We start from the raw sequence: 20,070 nt of genomic DNA on the forward strand, positions 1-20,070 counted from the left end.
CCTAAAGTCTCTGCTAAAAAAAAAATATATGTTTGGGAGTTATAAGTAACTTTCTAGCAAAAAATACTGATTTAAACAAAAAGTGCCAGAAAAGGCTTGGTCTTCAAGTGGCTAGAATCGCCTCTCAAAATGAAAAAGTTACTTTCCACTAGTTTCCACCGCACTCTTCTTCACCATAAGGACATATGGACTACTGGAAAAGACACAGCTACAGTTCACAGGGAGAGCAGATACGTGTCTTTCTTATGGGAACAGCACTACTGCATATCTTAACATGCATAGCTGTAATCCTGATTTTATTGACATCAGTACTGCTACTCTGTAAGTTCTTTTGATGTGATCTGTCAATGTCTAATGTATCTGTAATGGTGGAATTGTTAAATAAGGAATCTCTAGAAGCTAGGGTTGCCACCTGTCCGGGATTCACCTCATGTGTCTGGGTTTCAGACCACCCTGAAACCAGGACACATTATTTAGACTGGACTCTGGCTTCCTAGCAGGGTTGCTGTCTGCAGTTATCTAAGCCAAGAGTGTAATGTGTTCTCAGTGTTCCCCCTTAAATTAGGGTTCCTAGAGCATCCCTTAGGTCAGAGTCCCCAGAGTTCTCCCTTACATCAGTCTACAGAGTTCCCCTTACGGTGTAAGGAAACTCTGCAAGTTCAGATGTAAAAAGGTGAACTCTGCGGATTAAGGTTTAAAAGGGGAACTCTGTGGACTCAGATTTAAGTGGGGTCTCTTGTGATTAACTTCATATAGTTATAAATGTTATTTAAGCACAAAATATATGTACTGCATAGTATATGCTGTAAAAAAAAATTAAAAAATTGCTGTGCGCCGTTTAAGTGTTTGGGTTTGACTTAAAGAAAAAATGGCAACCTACTAGAAGCTGGAATTGCAGAAAGGTCTAGTGAACTGAAATTTTTCACCCACTCACCATTCCAAGATGGTGTAGGCACCAAAAAATAGGTATGTATGTAAGATGATCAAACTTTGAACGTCTGTGTAATAGAAAGGGATGGTTTTGTCCAACGCCACCAATCTGTCATTGACATTTAATGATAGCTATACTGTATGTTTGCACTGAAATGCTTGGCCTGACTCAGCCAATCAGTCCTGTTAGATGAACCTGAAACGTTTACATCTGCTCACACGCACGTAACCTTCCACTCCTATAAAATACGACGCTCCAGAAATAGAATGAAGCAAAATTAGGTTTAAGTAAACAAGCTAAAATGCATTTTTTTCCCGGAGGCCACATTTGTTTACTTTATAAGTAATGCCTTTATTGCTTACAAGAGGACTCAGGAAACCAATGCATTTTATTATTGCATATTTGCGTGCCTCCTAGGAATAAATGCCAGGACAGTTTAGATTTACATTAGAGGGTTGATGTGTTAGAGGGAAATTACATTCATGTAAGTGATTTTTTTTTCTAAGTACATGACCTGGCAGTTTATGATTTCATTACTCATCCTCACCTACTCAGCAGGTTTTCTTGCCTTTCACAAGCTGATCTTCATTTCATTCTAAGGAAGTGGGATTTAAAGGTGCAGTCTGATAATGAAATGGATAGCTTTCAATGTGGGTATGTAGCAAACTGATTTCAAAGCACGGTATTCTTTTGAAATAACTTGCTGTTATACGTGATTAAAATGAACTTCAATAGGTTCTATTTGCAGCTACACTTGTAACACATTTCTGCAAAAGCGCAATTCACTAGGCTTCTTCTTGCACATGGCACCTGAGCCTGTCCAATGTAGACTTTAGCATAGTTCCACTGCCCAGGACGCCCAGATGCTGTGTACAGCTGTTCAGAAACAAAGGGCTAAGCGTGGCTGTACTCGGTTATACTGCGATACTTGAAAAAAACACAAGTTTAGTGTACAGGGGGTATTAAAAAATATATATTTTTTTAAATACTCCTATACGCTTTACTAGTGTATATGCAAGTACTGCTGCATATCTGAGTACAGCCCGAGCAGGGAAAATATGCTAGAACTTATGTTGCTTGGGCTCAGGCATCTGTGTGTAGGAGGCCTAAGACATGATGCATTAGGCGATTTAATTACGGTTTGTTATTTAGTATTTTGTAAAATAAAAAATGGAAGTTTAGTAAAAATTTGGCGAAGAATTTATTATGCAGATCTGCTGAGTTTAAACGTGAGCACAAGTTGTACCAGTTTTTGTGGTATTTTGTATGTAAAAGTCAGTTCACAAAGATCGGGTTGCTATAATGCTGCAGGGATGATTTACTAAAACTGGAGCACTCAGAATCTGCTGCATCTGTGCATAGTAACTAATCAGCTTCTAGGTTTTATTGGCAAAGTTTAATTGAACAAACTGAAGTTAGAAGCTGGTTGGTTACTATGCACAACTGCACCAGATACTGTGTGCACCAGTTTTAGTAAATCTCCCCCAGTGTGTTTTAGGCCTCAGTTACACTTTCTTTTCACTTGACCATTCTGCCAACACCAGATTCCCTGCCTTGGGTGAAAAGGGAGCAGCGTAGACTGTCTTAGCAGTGATGTCACACTAGGTTGCTCCCCTAATTAGTAATACAAACACGTCCCCCCTTTCCTGATGTCCAGTACATCACATCAAAGTAAACTGAAATAAATATTGTTTTGTTATTGGGTTAAGAATTACTTTAACGTATTTATAAACCCTCCGTTTTTAAGCACTTTCTGCAGCTGATTTAATCACTTACTGAGTATGTTTCTCCTCTAAATCCTTTACTATTTTCCAGTTTAAACTGGTGCCATGACCGTTGCCTCAGGTCTTCTGCATTAGAGTGGCTCCTTTTTGCAGTATCCTATTTGCAGGGACTAGGGTGGTTCCTTCCTACACTGTGTTGCAATAGAAACCTACATCCCACAGCATAGGATGGCAAGGCACTGTTCTGCTCCCCTCTCCTCCTCCCTTGCCCAAGAGACTCCACACTGCACTGTCAACTGTTCCCTTTTCCTGTGAAGACCAAAATTTCAGGAAAGCAGCACAGAGATAGCAAGAGCCAACAGCATTAAAAGTTGTAAACTGCGACTGCTGGAGTAAGATTTTAATAGTTTACTGGGTATTGTCCATTTTATTGTGCTTAAAGTGATTGTAAAGGTTCTTTTTTTTTTAAAAAACATGTTATACATGTTACAATTTTGTTTCTGGTGTCCTTCGACAGCTCTTTGGTCTTCACCATAGTGGAGTTTGGAGTGTGACTGTTTGAGGTTGTGGACAGGTGTGTTTTATACGGATAACAAGTTCAAACAGGTGTCATTAATACAGGTAATGAGTGGAGGACAGAGGAGCCTCTTAAAGAAGAAGATACAGGTCTGTGAGAGTCAGAAATCTTGCTTGTTTGTAGGTGACCAAAAATACTTATTTTCCACCATAATTTGCAAATAAATTCTTTCAAAAATCAGACAATGTGATTGTCTGGATTTGTTTCCACATTTTGTCTCTCATAGTTGAGGTATACCTATGATGACAATTACAGGCCTCTCTCATCTTTTTACGTGGGAGAACTTGCACAATTGGTGGCTGACTAAATACTTTTTTGCCCCACTGTACTTACCTGCCCTGTGCAAGGGTTTTGCACAGAGCAGCCCTGATCCTCTTCTTCTGGGGTGCTCCTAGCCGCGCCTCTTAATTGGATGCCCCCACAGAGAGCCGTTTTCCATGGGGGGCACATTCACGAGTCCCGCTGCTGTGTCTATTGACAGACAGCAGGACTCGGTCCTGCCCCCCGGTTTCATGTTACTGGATTTGATTGACAGCAGTGGGAGCCAATGGCTATCAATCCATCCAATGAGGACGGAGACAGTGGATGGAACTGCTGGGCTTGTGCTCGTCGCTGGAATGGATGGGTTTAGGTAAGAAAAAAGGGGGGGCTCTGGAGGCAGCTGCAGCACAAGTGGTTTTCACCTGCATGCATAGAATGCATGCAGGTGAAAAACCTTGAGATTTTACAACCCCTTTTTTTTGTTAAAAATAATAAACATGTCTTACTTACCTGCTCTGTGTAGTGGATTTGCACAGAGCAGCCCAGATCCTCCTCTTCTCGGGTCCCTCTTCGGTGCTCCTGGCCCCTCCCTCCCTGTTGACTGCCCCCATAGCAAGCAGCTTGCTATTGGGGCACCCAGACCAAGCCATAGCTCCCTGTGTCCATTCAGACATGGAGTTGTGGCCCGGCCCCGCCCCCTCTCTCTCCTCATTGACTCTCACTGACTTTAATTGACAGCAGCAGAAGCCTGCTGTCTCACCCAATGAGGAGGGAGAGTGCCAGGCAACCGAGTCTCTCTTGCAACATTGCTGGATCAAGATGGGGTCAGGTAAGTATTAGGTAGGGCTGCTGCACACAGAAGGCTTTTTATCTTAATGCATGGAATGCATTAAGATAAAAAAAAAAAAAAAACCTTCTGCCTTTATAGCCACTTTAATGTCTTAGGCAAAAAATGCTGAGGGTTTAATACTACTTTAAATAACTATTTCATGTAAATATTATAAATTCACAATCTATGCAGTATTTTGCTATGTGAACCAAATAGTTTGACAAAATGATCATGCGATAAAAAACAAAAAAAAACTCAATCAGCTTTGTGAATTGACCACCTGATCCCCAAATAATTTATAAAAAACAAAAATGTGTTCATTCTCTGATTGAAGAAGGGATCAGCTCATCTGCATAATAGCAGCCCTGCCAGCTAGAAAGACAAAATCGTATTGTTCATAGGTTATTTTTAGAACTCTACACATTACTGCCAATAATAGCTATAGTTTTTTTTTTTTTAATTAAACTGGAATCCCCATCTAGCACATTTATCTACCTGCCTGGGAATTTGACATCAGTACCAAGAAAAAAGGTTGTGTGCACCCCACCTCTACATAATGCTGACTTATATCCCAGCATACAACCAAACATAGAAAAATGAAAATCAAATTCCAGAAAACTTTTGTTTTTCATTTTGTTTTGGATATATAGGAGAAGGTTAGAACTGTTATCATAGTTTTGTTGCTGTTCCTGTTACCATTGGGATTTTTAAGTTTGTTTTACCTTCACTTGCAAAGCCAGTAGTTACCCAGACAAGAAGCAAGGGAAATCTTTTAAAAGGCAACACAAACTTTTTTGATTTTTTTAAAGAGTGGACAAGAATTACCTCAGATTTAAATTTTTGTCTGTGTCCCTCTTGGAAAGATTTCTCCTCCCTTTCTGTCACAGTGACAGGAGATAAAGGGTTATCTCCCCAATGGGAACAAAGACAGCAACAGTAAACATAATTTAGTAAGGAGAGTTACCTCTATGAGGTCTTTATTGCTGTTTGTGCCATTGTTGTCATTTTTTTGGTTGTCAAAATGAAAACAGATGTAGCACCCTCCCTAGAATAGGTTGCTAGAAAAAAGTATAGGTAAATTTAGTTGTTGGCCCCTCTGTAAACTGTGGAGCAATGTTGGATTTGTGAGAGTCGTTCTGGGCCTAACAGGCTGCAGGCTCATCTACTTGCTCTTGTATTCTAGTTTCTAGAATAAGGTGGACTGGAAGAGGCTGACCCTGGGTCTAAATATTTATGAGTTTTCATCCAATCCCTGAGGAGGGGGGGAGTGCTCAGTAGGTAGCGGAGTGGAGATAAATACTCTGCGGCTCTCTGCCTCAGACTCTTTTCCCTGGAGGAGGAGATCCCAGCCTAGAAGGGCTGCTTGCCCTTTTAGGCAAGTCAGCCGAGGCAGTTGAGACCTGCAGAGATCACTGAAGTCGCATTTATGCTGAAGATGGGGGGCAGTATCCTTCTGGAAGCAGTTCAGAGCCAAGTAGAGAGGTACATTGAGGATCCGGCCTGGAGATTCACACTATAGTGTCTAGCCAATATTGGACAGGAGGTATCCAAGTATCTGCAGATACAGTGAGTAGAGGCCTGCAAGTGGGATCCTAGTGACTGTTTGCTGGCAACCCCTTGCGTGATTGTGCCAGTTCTGCTAATTTGGGATATACCCTGTTGGGAGTCCCAAAAGTGCTTGTGTCTCGACTCTCCGCAAAGAGAGGGGTTGCCTCCTTGATGAGAATAGAAGGAATAAAAAGATTCCTCCAAATGCTTGTGCACTAAATTCTGGAGCATCCCAAAGCTTTCCCTGCACCCCATCAAAGTTTACCCACCAATAAAACCAAATAAAAACATCCACTGCCTGGTTATTGTGAGAGACCGTGCAGCAAGTGTTGTGTGCCTGGCTGCCTAGGGACCCAGAAGGGAAGAGAACTCAGGAAAAAACAGCGGGACCAGTTAGAGGGTCTGTGCTACACAAGAGAAAATCTCCATGGTTAGGACAGCAGTAGAAGCCTGACAAATGTTCTAACCCTTCCCTTTTGGCTTGCAATTTATAACATGAGGACCACCCTAAACAATTGATCATTTTTATAAAGTCAGACAGGCCTTTACATTACATAGATGATCAAAAGAGCTGGTGCAATGAGACTGTATAGTATAACCTTCTCAGGATGAGCAACTGCTATAAGTTGCTACTATTTAGTATTTCCACATCTGCCTTATTGTTTAGGGGCATGAGACCATAAAAATAAAACAAACAGTATTTCTCATCCCCACAGAAATGTTTGTATTAGGGGCGTTCTATTAATTTTTAGATGCATATAGATTCATACTTTAAAACTTCTTTCCACTTCTAAAATATCCAGTTATAGAAAAAAAGCTACAAGCTAACCCTATACACTTTAGTCTGCATTTGAGATCTTTTATTATAAACATATAGGCCACAAAAATGCATGTAAACTAAGGCCGCAGAAAACTTCGCTATGGTCTATATTAAAAGTTCTCTGCTTTCATCACTTGTATTATGAGACTTTAATTTGGATTTCTTCCATTGCCATTTGCCGACACATAAAACTAGATGAAAGTACGCAGTGACTGCTTTGTAGTAGTTTACATCTGTAGCTTTTTTTTTTATAGTGTGGCTGCCGCCGCCATTGCTGGCAAGGGAACCCGATAGTGAAGCATTACGGCTTCTGCTCCCTCCTGAAAGGTGCCAAATGTGGCGGGGGGGCGCGCAAATGGGCGGAAGTTCCACTTTTGGGTGGAACTTCGTTTAAACGCGGTTTGCTGTAGTTTTTAGAAAAATGCACCTTCCATAGGGATGAATAGTAAAGCACAGAAAAAATACCACCACATGAAAAATGCAGAGGTGTTAATGTCGCCAGATATGATCAGTAAATGCATGTGTCTATTCAATTCAAATGTCAACGGTTTTAACTGCCAAATCATTTCTTTTAAAAGTTCTTTTTAAACTTACATCAATGAATGGCAATGATTGTGAGGTCATATGGGAGTACCCATTTTCTCAACTTGTGTCTTCTAGGGATCAGCTGATCCAGTTTAAAATTCTACACAGGTTCTATCTGATGCCCCACAGACTCCACAGGATTTACCCGAATTGCCCTCCACATTTCTGGCGTTGCCAAGCAGAGCCGGCAGATTATTTCCACAAGATTTGGTCCTGCTCATACCTCCAAACTTTCTGGTCGAGGGTTCTCCAGATGTCACATGGTTGACTACTATCCCTTTCCAACAGCAGGTGGATATATGCCTCCTTGAGTCAGTGGAGGCTCTGGCCCCCACCAGGGCCATTTGTACATTGTTGTGGCTTCTATTGTTTTATGCTAGAAAACCGTTAATCGTTATTCAATAAAAGTCTGGATCTGCTCCCACCCTAGGATTTTGGGAATCGTTAGTGAATTCTGTTATACCCCTTTACAAGGAGAAGTATACGTCTCGAGGCTGTCAGAAAAAATTCCACAAAGTGTGGGACATCTGGCTGGACTACTACTGTAGATCAACATGACTCTGAGGCTACTATTAGTCTCTCCTAAAGCATTCCCCTTGTCTGGTCTCGAACCTTAGTGCTTCCTATGATAGCCCCCTGCCTTCTATAGATTGCTTGTGTCAACAGCTCAGCAAGGGGGATCGCTGGACTAACCTCACATGGTAAGTACAGCAGCTCCCGACTGCAGCTGTCAGTTTTTTTCATGCAACTCGCGGGGTTGTACATAAAAACCTGTAGTGTGTACCCGCCTTAGGTCAGTGCTTGAACAAAATTAGATTTTCAATACTACACTACAGAGGATATATTTGAGTTGTGCAAATAAACAAAAAAGCAAATTGTAGTTGCCATTTTACAGTAATGGCCCGTACACTATTATCAATAGGATGTACACAGAAGCCTTGTTGGACCTGGGGGTCTATTTATAAAGCAGTGGTATGGCCCACTTAAAAAAAAACAAAAAAGAAACACTGCAATGTGCTTTACAAATAGGACCTCTCATCACCAATCACATGACTGACTCACCTTCAATCGCAAAATTTACGCTACTGCGTCCTGCAGATAGAACTCTGTAGAATGTCACAGGTCTGATACTGCAAACTGAATTTTTTGAATGGCTAGGCCACCAAACACTGTATGCTTGTGGAATATAGCAGAAAGAGGATAGTGATATTTGCTCTACATTTTAAGTGACCCCACAAATTTTGTTTTCCTTCTATTATATATTATTATGTACTATACTCTGCTAATCTGCATTCTGAAAGAGATGAACACAAAATAACTCGTAAACTAAGAACAGAGTATTCCTCTGCATTTTACATATACACACTGTTTGCTGGTTTACTTTTCACTAATTTATCTAGAATTGCTTGCAGAAATCTGCAGACTCCTCCATCCCCATAAATGTTTAAATTTGTGTACCTGCTGGTGGCAGAACAGGCAAATATAGGAGCCCAGGGATAGAGGAAGAGATTTATTTGAATCCATAATTTGTATTTCTGCTGGGATTTTTCTACCGGTTATGGAATAAGCCCTTCATTAGAATGAAGGTTACATGAGGCAGGATATTCAATTTATTCCAGCTTTCTCCACACATTCACCTACTATTGCATAATTTAGATTTTTGCTGCTGCACTGAACAATGCTAGGTACTGAAACTGCACAAAGTATAATGAACATATAATTGTCTAAAATTCATATGTATGAGATAAAATTTACTGGCTATGCAACAAGGTCAGACTAACGTAATGTAGTATTTCTGTACATAAAATTATTAAAGATAAAAATTAGCAGAAATCAGAAAAATAGAATTTGGTGAGCATACATTTCTCCCACAAATGAAGTGTCTACCATACAAGCTGGATCTGACATAGTGGTAGGAGAGATGATCATCCGAGGTGCTGCAGTGAGGAGGGAGCAGTTGGGGCTGTTGTGGGCAGATAGTTGGCAGATCTGCACTCCTGGTAAAATCTGTGGGGCTAAGCCATCAATTTGATAATCAGGTGTGGTTACAATATGAATTAAGTCTGCAACAGTGCTTTTTTTTTTTTTTAAATAGAAATTGTTCCTCTTAATTACTCATTAGCCCATAGGTAACCAATTAGTTTGTATTCATTTCTTCCTCCCCGTCTTCCATTTTTGCTGAACTTTTTTATTGTTTATATGCAAGCTTTTGTGTCATTTTTATCTATTTTGTAAGCTTGTGTTTGAGGTGCCGTACTGAAAAAAAATACACAGCGTTTTTAGAAAAGCGTGTCTTTCCTTTTTTTAAATAACTTCACTATGCTTTTCACCAGAAAAATAATTTTACTGCAAAGGGCAAAATCAATTACAGAACAACATTTCCACCTTTGATGAGTTGAGGCCTACTGTATCTTAGTTTCCAGATAGAATAATATCTAATGGCTATTATGATGAAAACCTGGCTGAGTTTTCCAATGCACAGTAAATCAACCTGGCTTAACCATGCTGCAAACCACATTCCTATCTTGTTCAGTTTTTCATGGCCCAAAAGATGGCAAAGGAAGTGATGGGGAAGAAGAGAACCTATTGGGTTTGGCAGCTCCTTTGATGGCTCTGGTTCCTTGTGGCAGTTGCCCACCAACTCCCTGCACCTCTTCCCGCAGCGGCTGTGTCATCACAGAGGCTCCAGCACGGAACATTTGTGAGTGTATTCATATTATGTACTTATATCATTTTTAATAAAACTGTGCTACACTATTGGTGGCTTGGTGCCTCTTCTTCCCTATCCTTTCCTCTCTTATAGTGTTTGGGTTCCCAGCCGCTTCAGCCTTGTTCCAACCAGCGGTGTCAGCCAGAGACTACTTTTTATTTTGCTCATTTTAACTTCTGGGACTTATTCACATACATGTGTGTGTACATGTACACATCTTCAACCATCATTGATTTTATAGCATGCTAGCGTTTTTATATGTACATACCGGCGGTTCATGTTACATCAGTTCCCTACACTATCCAATTTTGATTGAATACAATTTTTCTTTGTCAGCAGCAAGTGTAGCACTGAAGGATTGTTGTTTATTGCCCCCTAGAGACTTTTATGTTTGCACCCCATGCCATCCAAACCAGTGTATATGCAGCACAAATCCGTTTAGGTGGGGAGGGGGGTCACTTGGCATCTTCACTTTATTTGCCAGAGAATCTTGTTGCACATACTACTGCCATATACTGATAGTGGTGCTGAACATAGAACCTAGTTGAGCATTATCTCCATTACAACATAAATACTGCTACATTGCTCTAACTAGGTGCTATTTAAGTTCTCGGTCATGCTCCTAGTTTCACACCGGCCATTAAATTGTATGTGACAGGTACAAAATAGCTCTAATCCTTCAATGTATAACTGCCATACTTCAAACAAATTATTGCAATTTACGTTTGTGTTATATATCATTATAATTTTACATAACGCATAAAATTCACAATCATATGACTTACCTTTTTCCTGCATGTTGCAGCCAGGTGTTACTCCATTTACCACACGGTTTGCTAGGTTTACTTCATTGTCTGGAGTACAAATAAGAAGGTCACCATAAGCATAATATTCTACCACACAAGGATAAAGTGTTTTTTAATGCGATTCGTTTTTACTGTGACTCATTAAGCGGTCAGCCAGCAGGGATGAATTATCGGTTGTTAAGGAGTTGGCACTCGCTGGTGTCCTAAAAATGGTGAGTCACCCCTGCTATTAGCAGGGGATTCCCTACTGAGCAGAATGTAAACAAAAGAGCCAACATTAAAAAACAAAATAAAAAAAAAACATGGTGCCACCCTCCTCAATCCATACTAGGCCAGGTCCAGTATGGATTTTGAAGCGGACCCCATGCCAAAAAATAAGAAATATGGTGTGGGGTCTTCCCCAAAATCCATACCAGACCTGTATTCGAGCATGCAGAGTGGCAGGCCAGAAAGGGTGGGGGGGGGGGTGGGGGGGCTGAAAACAGAGGTACGTGATCACTTACAAAAAAAGGGAAAAAAGGTATTTATAATGTTTTTTATATGTTTACACAAATGTTTTGTCTTTCATTTCTATTTTAAACTGAATGGGTTGTTTTACAAAGTGAGAGTTCACATATACCGTACTTTAAGCCCTCATGCACACAGGCTGTTAAAAAAACGTTATGAAAACGCCAGTATCTTTGCAGTGATTTTTTTAAACTTTTTTCAGCGTTTTTCAGCGTTTTTGCAATAGCGTTTTTGAGCGTTTTTTTTTTTTTTTCAAATTTTTTTTTTTTTCAATGGATCAAAAACGCTAAAAAACGTTGGTGAATGACGTTTTTGAGCGTTTTTCAGCGTTAGAGCGTTTTTACAGCTGAAAAACGTCTCTCAGAACCCACTGGCCCTGGGTTTTTTTTACAGCTTAAAAACGCCTATGCCACTTGCAGCTCAAAAACGCCTAGGTGGGCATGAAGCCATAGACTAACATAGACAGGCCTTTTTAAGCTGCAAAAAAAGCTCAAAAAAGCAGCTGTAAAATCGTCCATGTGCATGAGGACTAAGTTTTTAACAACATTCCCTGACAACTCCATATTCCCCAAATGTGTCCACCTGGGGATAATGTCAAGTCAATGCCATCCATGCCTCCCATCTTTCTGAGAGGGATGGACACCATTTAACATAAGCGCAAACAAAAGAAATACAGTGAATACTTTTGCCACATATCTGCTCACGAAGGCCATGATAAACTTACAGCCAAAAACACATATTATTTAATCATGACTTTGCCTTTATTCTAGCTTTTGGAAATAAAAGTTGAATGTAACAAACACATTGGTAGTTAAATAAAGTCTATATATCAGACTCAAAGAGGGACAATTGAGGAGGAACTACTGTTTGAATTTGGTTCCAAAAGAGAGAGAGTTGGAAGCTATAGAATACAGAAAAAAATGTGTCTTCTCATATATCTTCCATGCATCGGTCAGCAACCATAAAGGAGACAGAAAAAAGTGCAGTACGACAATACTTTTTGCATTAAAAGTGGATTTCGACTTGTGACATAAAGGGGAAAATTACCCATAACAACCTAAATGTGGAATGTATGTTCCTTGCTAAAGAACATTATTTGTGCTACCAAATTTAGCGTGTACTGTAAATTGCCTCCAGCATTGCTCCGGTTTCTTCTTGCTGGAGGCTGCCATTTAGCCCAGAGCTCCTAAACAGCGGTAAATCATAAAGCAGAACTAAACACATGGTTTCAAAAAACAGTTACATTCCTGAATAAGGATGAGCTCCGGCGTGTTCGCATGCTGCACGTGCCGAGCCCAACAGGAAGTCGGCACGGCGCAGCGCTAATCACAAGTAGTGAGACATTGTCCCGATGTGCGGCTGCAGAGATCGGGAAATGTCTCCCTGCCTGTGATTAGCGCTGCGCCGTGCCGACTTCCTGGCAGGCTCGGCACGTGCAGCATTCGAACACGCTGTAGCTCATCCTTATTCCTGAAATGTCACATTTGTATGTGTCCTCAATCAAACCATCAAATGGCCCGTCTCCTAACTAATCACAAGCTCAGCACCATGACAGTTTCAGATCAAACAGAAGCAGCTTCCTTGAATGTAAAGGATAGGAGGCTCTACTTCCACTTTAAGGCTGTATAACGTATATATGTTGCGGTTTGCAAGTGGTTTACTGGGGTTATGGCTGAAGCTATCAGCCAAAACCCTGGTATCTTTTTTTAAGCTGACAGCTGGCTTTCTCATGAAAGTGATCCGAGTGGCTTATTAGCCACTGGATCGCTTTCCGAAGCTTCCCTCCCACCGCTTGCTGGTGTTTCTCAGGCTTACAATGTCCGCTGACTCACCCGAGAAACGATCCGATGGTGTGGCCAGCTGGTCACAGAGACAGCGAGAGACTAGATCATCTCCAATTGCTCTATGGCCCTGGAGGACTGGAGAAACGTTATGACGTCACCTTCCGTTCCAGGGTGAAAGTAAACTTTTTTTCTTTTTTTTTTTTTTTAAAAGTAAAAGGAGATATTTGGGGTCTTTTTGACCCCAGATTTTTCCATAAAGAGGACCTGTCATCATTATTTCTATTACAAGGGATGTACATTGATCAAAAAAGTGATAAACAAAAAAAGAAAAAAAAAAAAGAGAAAGTGACAGTGAAAAAAATAGAACATAAAATAAATAATAATAATAAAAAAAAAAAGTAAAGTGCCCTCATCCCTCCGTGCTCATGTGCAGAAGCAAACACATACATAAGTCGCGCACGCATATGTAAACAGTGTTCGCACCACACATGTGAGGTATCGCTGCGAATGTTAGAGTGAGAGAGCAATAATTCTAGACATCCTCTGTAACTCTAAACAGGTAACCTGTAAAGGTGTTTAAAGAGTCGCAAGATTTTTAAGTACTGTGGTTTGTCCCAATTCCAAGAGCATGCGCAATTTTAAAGCGTGACATGTTAGGTATCCATTTACTTGGTGTAACATCATCTTTCATAGTATACAAAAAATGGGGTATATAATTACGTTTTATTTTACTTTTTAAATTCATTAAAATATATTTTTTTCCCAAAAATTGCATTTGAAAAACCACTGTACAAATATCGTGTGACATAAAAAAATTGCAACAATTGTTATTTTATTCCCTAGGACCTCTGCTAAAAAAAATACGTTTGGCGGGTTATATGTAATTTTCTAGCAAAAAATACAGATACAAACTTGTAAACAAAAAGTGCCAGAAAAAGCTTGGTCTTCAAGTAGATAAAACACAAATATGTTCCCAAAATTAATCAACCAAATTTCTTAATTGCAAGCCTGAATCTGGATTTGTGGCTGTAGACAAAAACAGTTTTTTTGTTTTTTCATTTTAAAGCAAATCTAAAAAAGCGAATTTTGAATAGAGCAAAGGAGGAATAAAAAAGCTGTTAGGTTTTTTTTTTTTTTGTCATCTGTCTCATTAGGAAAATTTCCCTTCACTTTATGTCCCATAGACTCAAGTGAAATTGCAAGGGTATCTTTCTAATGTGAGGGCTTCCTCTTTTAGATAGCGGTCACAGGAACAATCGTTTCAATTTTCTCTAAATCCCTATCTTTGTGGCAGCTCAAAATATTGGATTTACTGCTACTTCATTCCAAGTAACACTCGTTGTTAGGAGAAAAGGATAAATAAGAGGGGGTCAATCTTCCTAACAGGAACCCAGACTGCAACAAGAAAACCTGACAGTTGTTCCAACCCCTCACCAATTTATCTAAATTTTAAAAAGTTTCCTCTTTATTTATACTTGTGTTGAAGGATACAAGTCTTGATATTACGTCTTTACAGCCTTGGACCTCTAAAAAATGTTTCTGTATGAACACTTTGAATAAGAGCTGTATTTATTCCTAGCCTACCATGGTAATGGTTTAGGATTTTCTATGTAGTGTTCTAAGGCACAGATGTTTTTTTTTTAGATCAGCGCAATGTGGTGCAGAATATCTAATGAATGGACACTACATAAAAAAAGATTTAACATTTTGCTCACATTATTTTTTTATCTTAATTTTTTCCCTGTTGTTACTAAGCAGCAATGAATTACATTTTCATATGTCTAGTTATCATACTGTTATGTATATCAGGTTTTTATACAAAAGATTCTGTAACTTATATTTCAAACCATGCACATCACAGTGATTAACATTACCATGGAGGCTGTTCATAGTTGGATCAATGGCTGACTTCCAGAACAACAGACATGCAGAGCAGAGAAGAGCATGCACTTATTGTACAGAGTGACTTATGTACTCACCAGAACTCATGCCGAGGGCTGTGCACGTTTTCTCCTTCAATGTTTGCTTGTTTCTGTTTGGAAAAGGAAAAAGACAAATGTTTATCTCATGCTGGACTTTGCTTAGCCTTCGCCAGCTTCATATTCTTTCATAAGTTAGAAGGTATGTGAAAAATCCGCCAGTACAACTTCCTGGACCTTATTCAGTTTAAATGTCCATTTATGGTGTCACTGTCTCCCCAAGTCCTAAAAATCCCATCCTTGCATATTCAACACCAAGGGAGATGAAGTCATAAAAATGGACAGTCTGCCAATTAATGCAGAGAGCAGTGATAAACACATTAATGTTTATCTCTGTGGTCAATTCATGAAAATACTCACTAGGCCTGATTTTCTTCCACGATCTAACCTTCGTCTAAGACAATCAGGCTATTCAGTTATTAAAGCAGACCTGAACTCATAAATGTAGGGCTTTATATGTATGGAAGGTGCTGACAGAAAACACCTCATGAGCACCTATCTTGAGAACCTGAAAATAACCCTCTACCCATGGCTATGGGACAGACTATAAATTAAAGTGGACCTTCAGTCATTTTTTTTCAACTTTCCATCTATTAAATCTTCTGCCCTTGTTGTTTTAACTTTGGATAATAAAACATTTTTTCTGCCAGTAAATACTTTATACAATACAAATGGGGGGACAAACATGGGACTTTATATGAGGTGTGTATTCACTAATAAATGGGGTACATATATATCTTTTGTGTAAACCATAAATATATCTATTGGTAAGTATAGTACATATGTATCATTGGTATAACCATAAATACCAAAAAGTATAAAAGAACGATCAAATGTTTATTGTAATAGTACATTCTAGCCAAAAAATGGTACAGGATTGTCTGGTAAAAATCATAGGCTTTTGACACCATGCACGTCTCTCTCTCTCAATCTCATGAGAGTTTGCCAGGAAGGGGGGGGTGGGGGGGGGTGAGTCATAAGAGGGCCAATGAGAGCTGCAGGGCTGCAGAGCTGGAGGTGTGCCTCCTGTGTGTGTGTGTAAATCCAGGAAGTGGACAGCAGCTTCAGCTGCCCTCAGTTAAAATGGTTGCAGCCAGACTTAGTGGAGGGAGATTTCTGCAGCATATTTGGCAAGTACAGAATCACAGTATATATAAAACAATATGCAAAGTGATTGGAGGGAAGCTTCAGAAAGGCAAAGATGTTTTTATTACAAATTACGTGCGCAGACTGCAATTCCTCTTTAAATTTAATAAAGGACATCAATTACAATTATCCTGACCTACTATATACTTTATAAATCAAAATATAAGTATCATAATACATGACTGTCCAAAGATACTGTACATAACCCTAGTTAACATCAAAGCAAATTCCTAAGTAAATATACTTGTGTACTTATTTATTTATTCTTGTATTGTGATGACAGCCTGATGTATACAACCATCATCCGGGTGATATGGGAAAGGCTTCTCACACTTCATTTGGTTTAAACTCTAGCTGTCAAGTCACAAAGAAGCCTGGGAAGAATGTGTGCCTGTCTTTTGCGGCCGATCTTAAAGTGGTTGTAAACCCTTACAGACCACTTTTTGCTACAGGTAAGCCTATAATAAGGCTTACCTGTAGCTACCCAGGATATCTCCTAAACCTGCGCAGTTTAGGAGATATCCCCTGTATTTACATGTGCCGACGTCATCGGCACATGCGCACTGACGCAATAGCACGTACAGGCCGTTGCTTCAGTTAGACTGTGCCGTTACCAGCGGATCCCGCGTGCATGCGTGGGAGTGACATCATCGTGGCTCTGGCCAATCACAGCGCCGGAGCCGCAATACCCAGAAGTAACCCCCGCGAGTGATGTCGCCAGGCGGTGCTGTGTATGGGCATTGCAGCGAGGGTTTCGATCTCAGGTGAGTATTACATAATGAGCTAGTATGCTATGTATATTAGCTCATTATGCCTTTGCCTTGCAGGTGTTAGTTTTTTTTTTTTTTTTTTTTTCAAAGTGGGTTTACAACCACTTTAAATGGAAGAAAATTTTCTTATGGAGCCAAAATAAAGCCCTAGTGAGAAATAAGCAACATTGCATTGTTACATCCATCATGTCATGAGGATAAAGATGAGGATCCACACATGAGGATGTCCCATATATCATGTAACGGTAATAGTATTAAGTGCACAATTAGAAAATAAACACAATGTACACAGGTTACAATAATGTTTGCTAAAACAGACGTCAATAATGATGGTGTCAGGAGTGTGTAGGTCTCCTGTTCCTTGATAGCTGCTGGTCTCATAACAGCATCTTTTTTTGGCAGTGATGCATTCTCCATCTGCCTGTCCACTTGCAAGGTGATTGATGTAGCCAGTTTCTGGGTGGAGACCAAACCTGATTTAAGCCAGCAACGCCTGCAGTCTTATGCTTGTGATAGCATTTCCCTCTTTATGACCTTGGATTGGCACTCAGACTATGCTCTGAGCGTTGCCTGCCTTTTTGACTATGGATTGACCCTGACTATTCTTAACCTTGCCTGCCTCGTCCCTGGACTGTCATTGAACCACTCTGCCTGTCTGGCAATCGCAAGAACCTGTTCGCTGTGCTCCGTTTGTGTTTGACTTGACGTGTTTGCCAGGCACGGTAGCATTGTGTATAAGACCTGGGGGCCTGCTTGCCTTATGTAAAAGGGGGCTGCTATAGGTGAAGAACACAGAAACCAGCTATATTACCTGACTACCTGTGCTAGGGGTAAGCCTGACAGGTGGGCAGCCAACAAGAGCGAACATAACCCCTAAAAAGATGGATGGCCAGTAGGACATTTAAAAAAAGTTATGAAGGTACAGCAGTGTATAAAAAGAAATAAACTGTTCCGCGCCAGGAAAAATTTAATTAGCTGCAGCCCACCACAGCTGCACCCACAGGTGTAGAACCAGTGAAGGAGTAAAAAAAATATATGGATGAATTGGCGCTGCTAAGTGATAACAATGTGACAAATTTCAAATAAAAATATGTAACAATATATAAAAATATATAAAGTGTACTGTCTAAGAAATTTGTTTTTTATCATGTATTATCTATCAGCACTAGTGATAGTGCATTTTTATAAAAAATAATTTTATTAAATAAACCGTTATTTACGGATTTACACGATGGGATCCCCTTTTTTCTTATCCATTTGTATATGAATGTATCGAAAGACTGCGGATAACAAGGAAGGAACGCATGACAAAGAGTTGACTCCATTGTAAGGCTTTTTACCCCTGTAGAGGTACATTCCTTTGCTGAGTGCAGACCTGGGGGGGGGGGCACGTGTGAAGAGTCACCATTGTCGCTGATTAAAGATTAAAAATTCTTTACGTTCACCAGCACTTTTTATGAACTTAAACATTGAGCTGAATTTTTATGGACTTTTTGTTTGATCCGTTGGTGTTGACTTTTTGCTGATTTTTGCACTTTGGAGCTTTTGAAGAAATGGATACACTTTGGACACATATTCATCGATCAGCACTAGCACATTTTATAAACTGTGTTTGCACAGATAACACAGTTACACTTGTATATGATGATGTCCTAAAGATACAGTACACTTTATATATTTTTATATATTTTTACATATTTTTATTTGAAATTTGTCACATTGTTATCACTTAGCAATGCCAATTCACCCATATATTTTTATTTTAAGGTATAGCAGTGTATTTAGATACCTACAGGAGCCTCCCAAGTCATTCTGTCACAGCCAAATCTCAGTCTGTTTGACAGCCTTGGCACTTCCTATTAAATTAGAAGAATGCCTCCCCTTTCCTACCTCATGCGCGTTCCTGTTGGCTGGTAAGGCTGCCCATCATAATGACAGGTCAATAGGAATATGAGGGGTTGCTTTACGGTAAGCTAAGACACTACCCATAAGTGTCTGAGATTTCCTAGTCAGATTAGTTGAGATTTGGCCGTAACAGAAGAATTTGGAAGGCTGCTGAAGACCTCTCAGTTTCCAATTCAATTAGCCTACCCATGGTGGATTTAGGAGATTGTAAAATTTGTTTATTAGTGTTACACGAATAATCCCTACACAGTGGGGGACACAATGACACATGGAGGACATATCACAACAAGATTTAGAGAGACCCAGAGCCTCCAAACTGTCTGATTCTCAGTCCAGTCTGGATTGTAAGGTCTAATTTTTTTCCTATCAAAATAATAAACATGTTATACTTACCTGCTCTGTTGCAGTGGATTTGCACAGAGCATCCTGGATCCTCCTCTTCTCGGGTCCCTTTTCTGTGCTCCTGGCCCCTAACGAGTGCCCCCATATCAAGCAGCTTGCTTTAGGGGAACCCAAGCTGAGTCACAGCTCTCTGTGTCCATTCAGACACGGAGCCCCGACCCAGCCCCCTCTTTCCCCCGATTGGCACCATTGCTGTGTCTCAGCCAATCAGGAATGTGAATCTCGGACAGCTGAGACACCCGTGGACATCGCTGGACAGAGAGAGAGAGGACCCTCAGGTAATAGGGGGACTGCTGTACACAGAAGGCTTTTTTATCTTAATACATAGAATGCATCAAGATAAAAAACCTTCTGCCTACAACCCCTTTAACATTTGTTTGCTACGGGGAAAGATTTTAAATTCTTTTGGTTTCTAGAAGATTCCCTGTGTAATAAATATCACCATTAGTCCTCGCAGTTTTTACCACATTACTGATCAGCAGGTACACTGGCTAAAAGCAGATTTAGGCCACATCTAAGTGTCTGGAAAGAAAAATGTTCCTAAATATTCAATAACTTCTAATTTGTGTGCCTGATTTAGAACAGTGAACAGCAAGCCTCCCCTGGAAAGCAGCACAATTATAAGGGAATAATATATACAATAAAACCTCTCCTATAAGCATCAAACAGCTTTATCTTTTTTCTAATGCACTATGAACATGGGATTATTGCTGTAAAGGCAGAAGTTATAATGAAAAGGAATGACTCAATAGAATCAATACTCTATGCTTATGTATAAATCATAAT

At 39.9% G+C, this 20,070-nt stretch overlaps 1 protein-coding gene across 10 annotated transcripts in view; it reads right to left on the bottom strand.

Annotated features, from left to right (window-relative positions):
- The window catches only part of SORBS1 (sorbin and SH3 domain containing 1), a 211,188-nt gene that overhangs the window by 188,146 nt on the left and 2,972 nt on the right, over positions 1 to 20,070 (bottom strand). For all 10 annotated transcript variants that reach the window (XM_073596488.1, XM_073596489.1, XM_073596490.1 and 7 more), the window contains exons 2-3: positions 15,062 to 15,114; positions 10,771 to 10,839 (exon numbers count right to left, since the gene is read on the bottom strand). In XM_073596488.1, coding sequence (XP_073452589.1) covers positions 10,771 to 10,839; positions 15,062 to 15,114 — 122 coding nt within the window. The remainder of the gene's footprint in view (positions 1 to 10,770; positions 10,840 to 15,061; positions 15,115 to 20,070) is intronic.

Source organism: Aquarana catesbeiana, linkage group LG08 (genome assembly GCF_042186555.1).
Source record: "Aquarana catesbeiana isolate 2022-GZ linkage group LG08, ASM4218655v1, whole genome shotgun sequence".
NCBI lineage: Eukaryota > Metazoa > Chordata > Amphibia > Anura > Ranidae > Aquarana > Aquarana catesbeiana.